The 16,442-nt window shown below is 37.3% G+C and overlaps 1 protein-coding gene across 8 annotated transcripts in view; it reads left to right on the top strand.

The window, feature by feature from the left end:
* tbc1d32 (TBC1 domain family member 32) overlaps window positions 1-16,442 on the top strand; it is a 129,916-nt gene that overhangs the window by 36,745 nt on the left and 76,729 nt on the right. For 7 of the 8 annotated variants that reach the window (XR_010005710.1, XM_062979339.1, XM_062979344.1 and 4 more), the window contains 3 exons: window positions 450-537; window positions 1,408-1,526; window positions 2,756-2,872. Coding sequence is in view for 7 of the 8 variants with exons in the window: in XM_062979339.1 (XP_062835409.1) it covers window positions 450-537; window positions 1,408-1,526; window positions 2,756-2,872 (324 nt within the window). In the remaining variant the exon portion in view is untranslated. The remainder of the gene's footprint in view (window positions 1-449; window positions 538-1,407; window positions 1,527-2,755; window positions 2,873-16,442) is intronic. The other variant, XM_062979349.1, reaches the window with a different exon arrangement.

Genomic DNA, 16,442 nt, shown 5'->3' on the forward strand with positions numbered 1-16,442 from the left:
CTCTGCTCCTCCCCAGTAGCATTTTGACCATCTTCCGACCTGGGGGTCCTATCTTCCGATGGTATACCGACATTCCTCTGGTTGTACTGATCCATGTAGTTTTCATGGCAAGAATACTGGGGTCTGTTGCCATTACCTTCCCCAGGGATCGTGCTTGGTCTGACCTCTCTGCCATGACCTTCCCGTCTTGGGTGGCCCTGTAGCTCAGGGCTTCATCGAGGCACTCAAGCCACAGCACCACGTCAAGGTAACGATCCAAGCTGGAGAATAGAGATTATTTAGGGTTTATCCATACATTTGATTGTAGACCTAGCTGCTCTAAACGCAAACAAGATATTCTGTTTAAAGAAAACTACTGTTCATTTTTCATATAAATTGTGATTCTCCTTTTGACCTGATGTATTTGGGTGTCTTGGAAATTACTGTTGGCTATTATGTGTTTATACCAGGTCAGTGGATGTGAAAAGTTTGGCTATGGAGTAATTCTTTCACAAGTGGCTGCAACTGCTCCTGGTGCTCTAGCTCTACAGAGTTCAGGTAGTTTTTCTTTGTTGATTGATCCTATTGTAAATGATTACAAATAGAAACAAATATAAGTTAGACTTTTTTCTTCAGCTCATATGTTTGCAGATTAATTTGAATCTGTTTTTGTTCCATAGTCTCCTCTTTGTTTCTGTGCCATTGATGGGGGCAATTCAAACATAGTGCCAAATTATACCTTATTACTTCCTGACCGTATGGTGGTACACTTATTCTTCTTCTATCTTTCTATACTTCTTTTTTTATGCAAGGCAAACTCCTTCCTCCTTTCCTGGTTTTCTGGAAAGGATAATTTGTTTAGAAAATGAAGGGAATTGTCTCCTCATCCTTCTCCATTGAGAGAATGACCCATTCATTTAATTTGTTGTTGTTGTTTTTGTTGTTGTTAACTGAGTTACCTTTAGCACGTATAAGCTGTAACATGCACTGTCTGGCCAAAGAGAATTGGAAGAATAATGCATAGAGATGTGTTATATAGTGAAAATTCGCAAAGTAGGGACGCTATATTTATTTTAATATTTATACATTATTTTAGTAGTTATACACTATTTTAAGTCTTTATCAACTAATCATGTGTTGATAAATCACCTCCTTCTCCTGTTGCTGCTTGGGCTCCTTTTCTCTCCCTTTGGTTTCTCCTTCCTCCTTTCCTTAGGCTGTAAATTGTAATTTTTTATGATTTAGAATAGTCTTTTAGAGTTTACTGAAAAACCGTGAAACAGCAAATCCGCAAAAAGTGAACTGCGAAGTAGTGAGGGAACACTGTATTCTAAGTGATTGGGAATCAGAGAAAGTATTGTTCCAGCATCTTATGCTGAAGCTTCTGCTATAGAGCACATTGATATGAACAAACTATTTTCTTCCTAGGATTTGTAAAAGCACTTGTTACTGAACTATGGGGTGTTCTGGAATGTGGAAGAGATGACATCCGAGTCACTCACCCTAGATCAACACCAGTTGATCCTATTGACCGCAGCTGTCAGAAGGTGATTTGACCTTTCTTTTGCATATTCCTGTGCATATGATGTGAAATATAACACTTCCTTTGGGATATTCATTTATTTCTTTAAATTTCATATAGTTTGCAATGTCTATTCTAGGTATTTTAGTATAGTTGAGTGTTTTGAAAACAGTATAAAGACAGCATCTGATGGTCATATTAAATTAGTTTTTTGAAGCTTAGTAGCTTAAAGAATACAAGGAAAATCATTTCTAGAAGAGTTACATTAAGTCACTTTTTTGTTTTCAACATCAGTGAATATGTTAATCAATCAGTTTTATTATCTCAGCTGGATGCCATAATGTGGGATGCAAATGCTACTTCTATGGTTTTAATTGCTTTTATTTATCATTTGAGGAGCTTTTGTGAACTGGGAGGTGATACAGAAATGCCTTAAATAATACACATGTATTAACATCTGCATTTTTAAAAAGCCAGAACAATAACCAGTTTCCCATTCTGTATAATGACGTAGGTGTTGTTTTGTGAAGTGTCAGGTTGTTTCTTGCATTTTATTTTAAATCTTGCTATCTTTCTGTAATGCAGCAGTAACATTATTTGTTGGTTTTTATTTGACTAGTTTCTGTATTGGTTATAAGAGTGCATGATTTTTTAACGTTGTCTTCATGCTGAGACAAAGAGCTTATCTTTTCTGCTCAGTGAGGCAGACTGTTTTATTATAGCTCTTAAAACAAGTCCCTCTTTGACACACAGTGGGAAGGGGTGGGAGAATCAAGGCTCCTGTATCTGTAATGCAATTTCTTGCAGACAGTCTGTCTCTATGCTCTCCCTGTTCAGCCAACAAGGGCTATGTCTCCCCAGCACCTGTTCACTGTTCACAGGTGGCTACGTTTGAACTGGGACACTCAGATGTAATTGCTGAAGTTACAGGTGTCATCATTTCCCCCTACATCAGTCTGACTTCCACCTTGCCCTGCCCAGCTAGTTGATGTTGCATTAACTCCAGAGATTGTAGGCCTTACTCATTCCAGACCTTTACACTGGACTTTTTTGTTTGCCTGTTGTGCAGTAGTCGCTTTGTATATGTCACCATTGACTTGATGTGTTCTGCTGTAGAGGAATATTTATCTTTTCACTCAACACTATTTAAAATCTTGAAGACTCCCACACTGTCAAGTGTTTAGTACAGCAAAAGGTGAGCATCTTGTTTGTTTCATTACTATGTTTTTTGTTTTACTATGTTTCTTGTTTTAGTCTTTTCTAGCTCTGATAAAATTGTTATCCTATCCTGCTGTTTATGAGTTGATTGGTAATCAAGAGATACCAAATAAGCCAGAATATTCTCTACGTGAAGTTCCTACAGATATTATTGTAAGTAGCTTTTCTCCCTTTAAAACAGTTCTGTTGGGATTATTATTTAGTCGTGTCTCAAGGAAACTTATTATAGTCATATATTCTGAACATGTTTTCAGAATTGTTTTTACCTGATGCAGCATGAGGGTAGTATATGTACAGAGTACTCTGTGATTCTCTTTTGGTTTTGAAAATTCTTTTCAAATAACTTGAAGGACTTGTTTTGCTATGTTTTATTGCACACCTGTTGAGAAAACAGTCAATCTGATGATAATAAAATCACCAGTTGCGCCCATACCTTGGGAAGTCTGACTTGGCCACAGTGGTCCACGCTCTGGTTACATCCCAAATGGATTACTGCAATGCGCTCTACATGGAGCTGCCTTTGAAGACTGTGAGAAATTTTATGGACTAAGAAAAAGTAACATTTAGTGTAACTGAAATTGAATCTAACTGAAATTAATTGACTATTCGATCTTCTTTTTCTTTTTTTAAAATATTATAGTGATTATTACCATCTCCATTAATTTCTTAGCAAGACCTACATAGTGGACGTCATTAGATAGGCCATAAAAAAGATTATTTTTTTTTCTCTTCCCAAAGGTACTATTAAGATTTATTTGATGAATTAATGAATTGTTGATAAATTGTAAGATAGTAATCTTCAGGACTCAGTAAAGAACAATTAACTAGTTGATTGAGCGAGTGGGACATTGAATATTGGACCACACACACACACATATTTTTTAAGAAAGTAGAACTGAAGGAGCTATTTATACAAAATGACTTCAAATCTAAACAAGATAAAGATATGAAAGACAACAAAGCATTACCAAGGAGATCATCAGTAACAGATGATATAAGCCTTAGAGATCTACTGAAAGAGATACAGAAATTTTTGGAGAAACAGGATGTACACCAAAAGGAACTACAATCTATGACAGAAAGACAACTGGCCCATCAAAAAGAATTTCAGACTTTCCAAGAGCAGATGTTAGACATGAAAAAGGAAATTTCAGAGGAAATTGGACAACTGAAAAAAGAATTAGCGAGTGTACATGAAGAGATAAAAGAAGCTAAAATTGATAAACAAAAAGTCGAAGCATCTCAAACAAAAATACAGAAGTGTCAAGTTTAGAGAACATAAATGAGAAGACGGAAAGAAAACGAGAGAATTGAACTAGAAAGCTTAGAATTTCAATCAAGATTTAGGAGTATCCCAGAGGAATCTAATGAACAAATAAGACAGATAATAATACAAATTACAGCAAAGATCTTGCAGCTAATAGAACAGGAGGCGGATAGAGACGTGGACTGGGTATATAGAATAACAACGACATATGCAAAGAAATTTAAAGTACCTAGGGATACAATTGTTCACTTTGCTAGAAAATGAATCCGTGATGAGATCTTAAGACAAAACAGCAAAACTCCAACTGTTTTTATAAAAAAAATAAGATTGCAATTTTAAAAGAATTCCCACAAGAATCGCTGAATAGAAGGAAATATATGTTCCTAACTGAAGAACTAAAGAAAGCAGATATTAGATTTCGGTGGGAGAGAACTGAAGTTATTATGGTCACCTATAAAGATCAAAGGTATTGGCTGACCTCGGAGGAGAAAGCAAAGGAGTTCTATAAAAACCATTAAAAAGAAAAAAAAAATGAAGTCACTAGATTAAGCAGAACCAACAGAGAGGAAGTAGAAGAAAGGGAGATTTTATTCTCCAGAAGGCGAAGGTTTATTTTCAGAATATGGAGCTGGGAACTTGGATGAGGGTGAATCGACAGAAGACGAACCGGAAAAACCTGAAAATAAAGACAGTGAGTGATCTTGAACGTCAAATAAAATGTTATTCAAACAAAATAAATGGTTTGAATTCTCCAAATAAACGTAAAAAGGTATTCTGGACTCTTAAAAAAGGAAATTATGACATAATAGCACTACAAGAAATTCATATTAATCAAAAACATGAAATTAAAAGATGAATTTGATTTACAAGATTAAGAAAGAAAGAAATATTACAGAGAAAACGTTAAAAACCCACAGAAAACAATTTTAATAAAAAGATTGGAGACCTTGAATAATAGTAAAAGAAATTTAGAATTAGAACAAACTGCAAACCAGCTTAAATTTATAAAACAGTATAATTTTGAGAACGCTAACAAACCAGGTACATGGTTGGCGCGAAAAGTAAGTAAGAAAAAAAAACAGATAACAGAAATTAAAAGCGGAAAAGAGATGTTAGTAACAGATAATGACATTTTACTGAAATTTATACCAACTTGTACAAAGAGGAGGATATAAAAATGGATGAAATTTCACAATATCTAGGAGTGTTGAAACTCCAGAAAATAACATCATCAAAGAGAATGTTTAAATAAAGATATTACAGAAGAGGAAATCAGAAATGCCATTAAATTAACTAAATCAAATAAAGCACTGGGACCGGATGGTTTCCCAATAAATTTTTATAGGGCCCTCCAGGAGGAACTTATACCTTATTTAAAGAAAATCATGAATTTGGCGCTGTAAAGAAGTGTGATGACAGGGATGGAATCTTTTTGGATCCCACCGCTGCCACCAAATGTAAAGACTTGATGTGACAGGGATGGAATCTTTTTGGATCCCACCGCTGCCACCAAATTGCGAAGGATTCGCCTTCTACCTCTATGTATTCCACTTTTCTATGTTGTCGCTGCCACCACCTTTGAAAGATGCTTTGCTCAAATAATAAGCAACATTTGAAGAAACAGTAACTTGTTTATTTATAGCACAAAGCTTGATGGTTGCAAGAATGTTATATCTTGAGGTGAACGATGTTACTTCTGTACAGTAGGTGTTGCAAGATTTCTCAATAGTTTCACTGAGCTTAGTATGGTATCAGCTTTATATTACTTGTTTCTTTCAGTTAGGAATATTGTCCTTCTTGAACTTAGTTGATCTGTACCCGATCAAACTTGGACTGGGGAGTTTAACTGGTTAACCCTAGTCCTCCTTGACTTAGGGATATAGCCTCAGCTCTTTAGTTATTCCTACTAAAGGCTCAGCAACTTTAATTTTAGCCCTTCTCCGCTAAAACTCTCTAGCTGCTCAACTTCCTCCCACAATCTTTTTTTCGATCACACTCCTTTCTCACTGAACAGAACCAACTGCTCTGCTCAACCGACAAACTCCCAACTGCCGAATTCCAACTGCTAAATTTTGAATTCTAAGGCTTCCACCAGCAAGGTGAAGCCACGCCCCTTTTCCTGGCCATGCCTTAGAGGCTCCCAGCTTCTGTATAAGAATAGCTGAAATATATAACCTTAAACAGTCAACCCTAACCATAGCAATCATGAATAAAACACAATGATCATGACATCTTTACATACCTTCCAACCCGGAAAGATTATTTTTGCTTTTTCTAGACCCAGAATAAGCAAAAATAATAGAGAGTAACACAAAATACATATCTATACATAAACATAGCATCATACCTTAAACTCTAAATACAAACCTGTAAGTCTTCCGATCAAGGTGCTCTGGATAGAGCATCAGCTACTACATTACATTTGCCCTTTATATGTTTAATATCAAATGTAAAGTCCTGTAGTGATAAACTCCATCTCAATAATTTGTTATTGGTCCCTTTTACATTATCCAACCATCTTAGGGGTGCGTGATCAGTTTGTAACGTAAACTTCCTTCCCCACAAGTATGGTTTCAGTTTCTTTATGGACCAAATTATCGAGTAACATTCCTTCTCGATTGTGGACATGCTAAGCTCATTAGAATGCCACTTCTTACTGAGGAAAAGTATGGGCCTATCCTCTCCATCTTCATCAATTCTACTTATTAATTTGGCTTTTCCAATCCTTTCTAGTAAATCATCCAAACGGGGCATCGGATACATGTCGTTTTGGGTGATTTTATTTAACCGCCGGTAATCTATGCAAAACCTTACGGTTTTGTCTGGCTTCTTTATTAACACTATGGGCGAAGCCCAAGGGCTGTTAGATGGCACGATTATATCCAAATCTAACATCTCCCTGACCTCTTGCTCTATGCATTCGCTTATCTTACCCGTTACCCTATAGGGAGGGGATGCTATCGGTGCGGCGTCACCGGTGCATATTTTATGTTGCACTCCCTGCACTCTCCCGGGTAAATCCGAAAACATGACTTTATACTTAGCCAAGATTCCTTTAACCTCTCATTGTTGTGATGGAGATAAGTCTGAGTTTATGGTTACTTTATCCAAGTTTCTATGTATCTCCCTATTACCTTCCCAAAATGAAAAAGGACCTGTATCTTCCTCTGATACTATACAGTAAACATTTGCCGACCTATTTACATACGGCTTAATCATGTTTACATGCACCCGTTTCTCAATCCCCAATCGTTCATCTAGGATGTCACAGTTCACATGGTTCTGCTTCCTGACGATCCTCCACGGTCCAGTCCAGTCTATCTGTAGTTTGTTGTTCTTGTTGGGTGTTAAAAACAGGACCTCATCTCCGACGTTGAAGTCTCAGGGTCTCGACGTTGCATCGTACCGGATCTTTTGTTGCTCCTGGGCCGTCATAAGATGTTCCTGGGCGATGTCCCTGGCCATCTTTAATGTTGACTGAAGATCCTTGATGTAGTCGTCGACAGGAACAGGATCTGGCGTAGGACTTGCTTCCCAGTGCTCTCTGATCAAATCAAGGGGTCCACGAGCCTTCCTTCCGAATAACAGTTCAAAAGGCGAGTAACCAGTGCTGTCCTGTGGGACTGATCGATATGCGAACAACAGCTGCTGCAACTTGGTGTCCCAGTCGTGGGGTCTCTGCTGGCTATAGGCCTTGATCATTTTCACTAGTGTTTTGTTCAGGTTTTCTACTAGGCCATTCGTTTGCGGATGATAAGGTGTGGACGTTAGGTGTTTAATTCCGCACAACTCTAATAACTTCTTCATTAGCCGCGAGGTGAACTGAGTCCCCAGGTCTGACACAAGCTCTCTGGGAAATCCAGTCCTTCCCCACATTGATAACAGCGCATTGGCTATGGTGGAAGTTTCAATATTGGTCAAAGCCACTGCATCTGGATACCTGGTTGCATAGTCTATTACTGTGAGAATATATTTGTATCCTCTCCGACTGGGCTTATACAAAGGACCAACTAGATCAATCCCTACTCGGAAAAAGGGTTCCCCAACAACCGGCATGGGAACTAAAGGTGCTTTGGTCTTATCTCTTCCCATGCTAAACCTTTGGCAAGTATCGCACGACCTGCAAAACTCCTTGATATGTTGATACATGCCAGGCCAGAAAAAGTTCTTGCTGATTCTTTGGGTGGTTTTTCTAACCCCCAAATGCCCTCCTTGTGGATTGTCATGGGCCACATCTAACAGTTGTTTCCTGTAGTTTACAGGTACCACTATTTGGGTACGTGTTTCTGGCTCATTCAAAGTCTTATGGCTTGTACTTTTCCTGTATAAAACTCCCTCCTTAAGTACGAACTTAGGAGTTTTACTTTCTTCTGTTCCTGTGGCGCTCTGAACTTGCAAGAACAAAGGTTGTAATGTTTCATCTGCTAGCTGCTCTCGCAGTATCTCTTGTTTTCCCTCTATTCCGCTGACCAACTCAATGATGCTCGAACTAGACTCAGGAAGTTGCTCTGAGCTAGCTTGGATGGTCAAACACTTGGCTTTTGGAGTGTGGACCTCCATGTTGCCTTCATGTTTATCAGCTTCTTTCTGCCAATTCCTAACTTTTCCATTTAAATCATTCCCAATCAAACATTTGTATGGGATGTCCGCGCAGACAGCGAAGTCCCATAATCCTTCCCAGCCTTTGTACTTGATGGGTAAGGATACTACAGGGGTTGGTATCGACGGGCCTATCCCCTTTAAATTTATCTCTGAAGAGGGATGTTGGTATCTCTGTGGGACCACTTCAGGACGTATAATACAGACATCCGACCCAGTGTCTCTCCATCCCTGCGTGTGTATCTCATCTATGACAATAGATTCTAAATAGTCTTCAGAGACTTCTCTTGAAAGGATAAATAAACATTGTTTTTCTTTTGGCCTCGCATCAGGGCTTCTAGACTTAACTTCAGGTTCCACTTCTTGTTCTATTGGAGCTCTATTTACAAAGAAAGTAGACCTGTCTTTCTTGATATCTAAGATGCCCTGGCCTTCCACAATGGTAACATTTTATCTTTTCCTCAGGCCTGGCTTGGTCTGCAACTGCCTCATGCTTCCTATAGGCGGTGTTTTCTCCTGAACCTCCCCTTTGCATCTGTGTGCGTGCGTGAGGGTAAAACGTCGGCTTTAGAGGTTTTTTCTCTTTTGGTTCTTCCTCCTTCCTAAAACCTTCTTTCAAGGTAATTAGCTGGTCAATCATAACTGCAGCTTCGTTGGCTGTCTTTGGGTTTCGGTCTTGAATTAGCCATCTGTATTCTGAGGGAACTAGGTGAAAGAGCTGCTCCAGCTTCAATAGTTCCTTAAGTTGCAGAAAGGAATCTACTTCAGAAGTCCTCACCCAGCTGTCAAAGTATTGAGCTTGCTTTGAAGCAACTTGCGCAAAACTTTGGTATCTGTCCCTCTTTAAAGTTCTGAACTTTAATCTGTAAAATTCAGGCGTCAACTGAAACTTTTGTTGTACCTGCAGTTTAAACATCTTATAATCTCTGTGAGTGTCTTCAGCCATATCACTATATATTTCTAGAAGCTTTCCACTAATTTGTGGCCTCAGATATAACATCCATTTGTCTTCACTCACTTCAAAATCTTTACAGCACCTTTCAAAGGATATAAGGAACTTTTCTATATCATCTTCCTTGTTATATCTGGGAAACCTTTTTAAAATTACATCAGGTGCTTCAGCTCTCAAATCCCCTTCTTGGGTATCAGCGTGAGGTTGAGAGTGTGTCAATCTTTGCTTCTCCAAATCTATTTCCATTCTCCTCAACTCTGCTTGCCTGGCCCTCTCCTTCTCTCTTTCCTCAACCTCCATCTTTTTCATTTCCAATTCAGCCTGCCTGGCTCTCTCTCTCTCTCTCTCCTCAATCTCTAATTTCTTCATCTCTAATTGATACTTGAGAGACATTTCAGACAAGGTTACTTGTTCTGAATCTGAGGAGGAAAGCTCTCCCGCCTCCTCTGCCAACTTTTTCTGTTTCCTGGTGGCCATTTCCAGACAAGTTTTACCTCAGCCCTTTTACCTAAAGCTGATCTCCGGCACCAAACTAACCTTTGCCAAACGAATTTCAGGCACTGAATCAGTTCTTGTTACACGGATCCCAGGCACTGAATCAGTCTTTGTTACACGGATCCCAGGCACTGAATCAGTCTTTGTTACATGGATCCCACCGCTGCCGCCAAATGTAAAGAAGTGTGATGACAGGGATGGAATCTTTTTGGATCCCACCGCTGCCACCAAATGTAAAGACTTGATGTGACAGGGATGGAATCTTTTTGGATCCCACCGCTGCCACCAAATTGCGAAGGATTCGCCTTCTACCTCTATGTATTCCACTTTTCTATGTTGTCGCTGCCACCACCTTTGAAAGATGCTTTGCTCAAATAATAAGCAACATTTGAAGAAACAGTAACTTGTTTATTTATAGCACAAAGCTTGATGGTTGCAAGAATGTTATATCTTGAGGTGAACGATGTTACTTCTGTACAGTAGGTGTTGCAAGATTTCTCAATAGTTTCACTGAGCTTAGTATGGTATCAGCTTTATATTACTTGTTTCTTTCAGTTAGGAATATTGTCCTTCTTGAACTTAGTTGATCTGTACCCGATCAAACTTGGACTGGGGAGTTTAACTGGTTAACCCTAGTCCTTGACTTAGGGATATAGCCTCAGCTCTTTAGTTATTCCTACTAAAGGCTCAGCAACTTTAATTTTAGCCCTTCTCCGCTAAAACTCTCTAGCTGCTCAACTTCCTCCCACAATCTCTTTTTTTCGACCACACTCCTTTCTCACTGAACAGAACCAACTGCTCTGCTCAACCGACAAACTCCAACTGCCGAATTCCAACTGCTAAATTTTGAATTCTAAGGCTTCCACCAGCAAGGTGAAGCCACGCCCCTTTTCCTGGCCATGCCTTAGAGGCTCCCAGCTTCTGTATAAGAATAGCTGAAATATATAACCTTAAACAGTCAACCCTAACCATAGCAATCATGAATAAAACACAATGATCATGACATCTTTACAGGCGCTAAAAGAAAGGGTAATACCAGAGACCTGGTCTCAGGCTGACATAACAGCAATTTCTAAAGAAAAGGCAGATACTACTGATGTCCGTAATTATAAACCCATTTCTCTTTTAAATACAGATTATAAATTATTCACTATGATATTGGCAAACAGATTTAATTTTTTTCTGAACAACTGGATTGGCAAAGAGCATAATGGATTTCTACCTGATAGACAGATGAAGGATAATGTTAGATGTATATTGCATGCCATTGAATACTATGAGCATTATCATCAGAAAGAGGTAGCCCTGCTAGCAATCGACGCAGAAAAGGCGTTCGATAATTTAAATTGGATTTTTTTTAAATTACTAGGTAAAGATATGGGACACTATTTTTTGAATGCCATAGAGGCAATCTACGATAAACAAACTGCTAGACTTATAATTAATGGCCAACAATCAAAATAATTTAATATTAGTAAGTGAGCGAGGCAGGGCTGCCCTCTGTCTCCGCTGATTTTTATATTTGCTTTAGAAATTCTTATTAGAAACATCCGATATCATGGCCAATTGAAAGGAATAAAAATAAGAAATCAGGAATTCAAGCTACGAGCTTTTGCAGATGACATAATATGTATTATTGAGGAACCTAGAAACAGAATTTCAAATTGGATCCAGAAGATAGAAAACTTTGGTAGATTAGCGGGTTTTTATATTAATAAAGAAAAAAATAAAAATACTTACAAAGAATATGACAAAGAGAAATCAGGAAAATATTCAAGACAAGACGAGGATAAAAGTAGTACCAAAACTTAACTTAGGAATCTGGATCACTGCAAAAAGTGCTCAATTATTAGAAAACAACTATTTTGAGAAATGGAAAGAGTTAAAAAGGGATTTACAACAATGGCAATTCTTAAACATTTCAATATTAGGCTGAATAGCTATAATCAAGATGAACGTTTTACCAAAATTAGTATATTTGTTTCAAAATTTACCAATAATTAGGAATCAAAATTTATTTAAGGAATGGAATAAGGAAATGTCTAAATTTATCTGGAGAAATAAAAAAACTAGAATTAAATACACTATTATGACGGATTTAACTAAAAGAGGAGATTTTAGTCTTCCAAATATGTAATTAAATTTCGAAGCATGCGCCCTGCAATGGATTTTTATAGACAACTATATTCAGCTGATAAAATAGAGAAAGAAGATATTGTGAAATATTTGGAGAAATCAAATCTTCAAAAGATAACAGACAAACAGAGAGAACAACTTAATAGAGAGGTTTCAGAACAAGAAATTTATAAAGCTATAAAACCGATGGACTCAAATAAATCCCCAGGTCCGGACGGGTTTACAGCAGGCTTTTACAAAACCATGAAGGAAGAAGTTACCCCATATTTGAAAGAGATAATGAATCAAATTTTAAACCAAGAAGAAATTCCAGAATCATGGAAGCACGCTAATATTATAATGCTACATAAAGAGAATACGGACGGGCAAGATGTCCAGAATTATAGACCCATCTCCCTTTTGAACATGGATTATAAGATTTTCACAAATATTTTGGTAACCCGTCAAAAAATTTCTTAACGAATGGATTCAAGATCAATCTAGCTTTCTTCCCAATAGACATCTAAAGGACAATGTAAGGAATATTTTAGACTTAACTGAATACTACGAAGCAAACCCTCAAATAGAAATGGCCTTTTTGGCATTGGATGCAGAAAAGGCTTTTGACAATTTAAATTGGGACTTCTTTAAAATACTATTACAACAATTAGATTTTGGATTTCAATTTCAAAATGCCATAGGAGCAATTTATGACCATCAAAAGGTTAAGATCTCAGTAAATGGACAACTCTCAGAAGACTTTGTAATAAATAAAGGAATGAGACAAGGATGTTCCTTATTGCCCTTGATTTTCATTATGGAAATGGAAATTAAAAAAATATAAGAGAGGATAAAAAGCTTAAAAGGGCAACTATAGGAAAGTACTCGTTTAAACTAAGAGCATATGCTGGCGATCTAATTTGTATTGTGGAAGAGCCAAGAAAAAATATAAAAGAATGGTTAAACAAGATTGAAGAGTATGGGACTATAGTGGGCCTAGAGATAAATAAGAAAAAGACGATGATTTTAACTAAAAATATGACAAGAAAGAACCAAGATGAATTGAAAGAATTATTGGAACTCCAAGTAACAACAAAAATTAAATATTTAGGCCTGGAAATTACTGCAGAAAACGCACAACTCCTGAAGAATAATTATAAAACAAAATGGAAAGAAATCCGAAAATAATTAGAAAATTGGAAGTGGTTAAAATTATCTTTAATGGGTAGAACAGCAGCAATAAAAATGAGTGTGCTTCCAAGAATGTTGTATTTGTTCCAAAATCTCCCCATACTTAGAAATAATAAAATGTTTAAAGACTGGAATAAAGATTTACTTAAGTTTGTGTGGCAAGATAAAAAAAAAACCAAGATTCAAGTTTATCAATATGACGGATGTGAAACAAAGGGCCTCCCGGACTTAAAGCTTTATTATGAAGCATGTGGACTTGTAAGGTTTAAAGAATGGACAACATTAAAGAAAGAAAGACTTTTAACTTTGGAAGGATATGTTCTTAGAGTAGGTTGACACTTGTATCTTTGGTACGGAAGAAAAAAAAGTGGAGAAAAATTTTGGCAACCATTTTATAAGATCGGCATTGTTGAGAATATGGGAAAGATATAAAGAAAGAATGTATACAAAAACACCTTTATGGATTTCTCCATTGGAGGCAAGACAAAGAAGGTTGCTGGATTGGTCACAATGGCCAACCTACAAAGATGTACTATTAAAAAAGAATGATACTTTCCATAGTTAAAAGTTTCAAAAAAAAAATTCGTGGTTTCATTACATCCAGTTAAAAGAACAATACAGCATAGACAAGAAGTGTTGTGATGGCATCTTCGAGTAGAGATACTACTATTTGTGTTAGAAGAGGCAGGAAAACGACTCGTGAGCAAGACTCCGATGAGGAGCAACAAAGGAAAAGAATCCGGGAAATACTTATGGAATCCACTGATGATGATTCCTTTGAGGGGTTTGAAGGGGATTGTGGGGCTGGGAGTCAGGAGGATGGGATATCGGACTCTGGGAGTGAAGAGATGGATTGGGCTAGTGTTTTGAGCCCTTTTTTGGTTGTTTTCTTGGCTCTTTTGTGTTGTTTTGCAATAAACTGAGTTATTTATATTGGCTGGCATCTGACTCGTAACAAGAAGTTTGGCTTTATAGATAAAGACACTTTCTGGGATAAAGTGATGAACACTGAGAAAAAGATGATCACAAGAATATATAACAAGCTTCTGGAATGGTCTACAGAAACATAACTGGTAAAAAGCTGTATGACAGAATGGGCCAGCAATATAGGGAGATCAATCCACTTAAAAGAATGGGAATGGATGTGGAGCATAAGATTAAAGTACTCTTATGCAATAGATTTAAAAGAAAATTGGTACAAAATGATGTACCGATGGTATATGACACCACAAAAATTAGGGAAATGTATAAAATTTTGCAAAATAAATGTTGGAAATGTGGAGATCAAGAAGGTACGTTCTACCACATGTGGTGGACATGTAAAAAGGCTAATAATGATTGGAAAATGGTTCATGCAACAGTTCAAGAGATTTTAAAAATTAAAATTCAACTGAGACCTGAATATTTCCTATTGAGTATGATAGGGGAGGAAGAAAAATTGGACAGAAATAAGGACATTTTATTGGCATACTTCACTACAGCAGCAAAAATGGTTTATGCTAAAAAATGGAAACAAGAAGTGCCAACAAAAGAGGACTTATTAATTAAAATAATGGACATCATGGATATGGATAAATTAACGTTTTTACTGAAAAAACTCACAGGAAGTAATGTTAAAAGTACAGACTGGAGTCTCTTTAAAGAATACATGAAAATCTAATGAAATTGAATTATAAATATAGCTATGTGTGTGTATGTATCTATATATATAAAAGGAGAATGGCGTCGCTCCACTGGGCAAAACAACAAAACTAAAGGCCCCCCCAACCTAGAAAATTGACAACACAATCCACGTCTCTACATTCTTACAAACAAGCTACACATCCCCAACCTCCATGGGGCCAAAAACCCAAAAACCGGAATGCTCCATCTGCGCCTGCGCCAAAGGCCAGTCCGAGCACAGACAGCACAACCCCCACCCCTCCCTTCAATGGCCCCTCTTGTGTGTGTGTGTGTGTGTGTGTATATATATATATATACACACTAGAGTCTCACTTATCCAAGCTTCGCTTATTCAAGCTTCTGGATTATCCAAACCATTTTTGTAGTCAATATTTTCAATATATCGTGATATTTTGATGCTAAATTCATAAATACAGTAATTACAACATAACATTACTGCGTATTGAACTACTTTTTATGTCAAATTTGTTATATAACATGATGTTTTGGTGCTTAATTTGTAAAATCATAACCTAATTTGATGTTTAATCGGCTTTTTGTTCATCCCTCCTTATTATCCAAGATATCCGCTTATCCAAGCTTCTGCCGGCCCTATTGTTTGTGTCTGTCTATATATATATATATATATATATATATATATATATATATATATATATATATATATAAGAAAGGAAGACCTAATAGAAAAAAACACAGAATAGGGGTGAAGAATGGTAGAAAATTGGGGGGGGGGGGGAAATGATAGACAGTGTTTGGAACTACTGCAAAGAATGAAGAATGGAAGTACAAATTTGCCTTATATATTTTTTTCTTGTTTTTTTAAATATTTTTTTCGATACATTTTATGTATGTAGGTATATATATGTATATATGTATGTGTGTGTGTGTATTTTAAGTATTTTTGCATACAGGTTTAAAATAGTGGGGTTCAAAAATGGGAGAGGGAAGTAGGGGGGTAGGGAGGAGGGGGTGAGGCTGGGAGAAAGGGGTTATAGAAGAAGGGGGAGGAAAAAGGGGAAAGGGGGAGAAACAAAAACAAAGGGTAGGGTTTTAGGGGGGGAGGGGGCTAGAGAGAGATTCGGGAGGGTCGGTTGAGTCTTTAGATGTCAGAGAGTGGTCCCCTTGTGGTGTCAGCTATTCCGTTGGTAACTGTCAATTTGGGTGGGGGGGGGGGGTCCGTTTGCCTCCTGAAGCGACATGTTGTATTGCTAGGTTTGTATATTTCTGGTTGTTCTTCTGGAATTTCTTCGGGGTATGTCCGTCTTTTCCTTATGTATTCTTCAAATATTGATCAGTCAGTTTCTTTTATCGGTTGTCCATGGTGTTTCTTCATCAGGAAGGTTAGTCTGTCCATGGTCTTTATTTCCCATACTTTTAATAGCCATTGATTAATTGAAGGAATCTGGTTTGTTCTCCATAAT

This window comes from Anolis carolinensis, chromosome 1, assembly GCF_035594765.1.
Source record: "Anolis carolinensis isolate JA03-04 chromosome 1, rAnoCar3.1.pri, whole genome shotgun sequence".
NCBI lineage: Eukaryota > Metazoa > Chordata > Lepidosauria > Squamata > Dactyloidae > Anolis > Anolis carolinensis.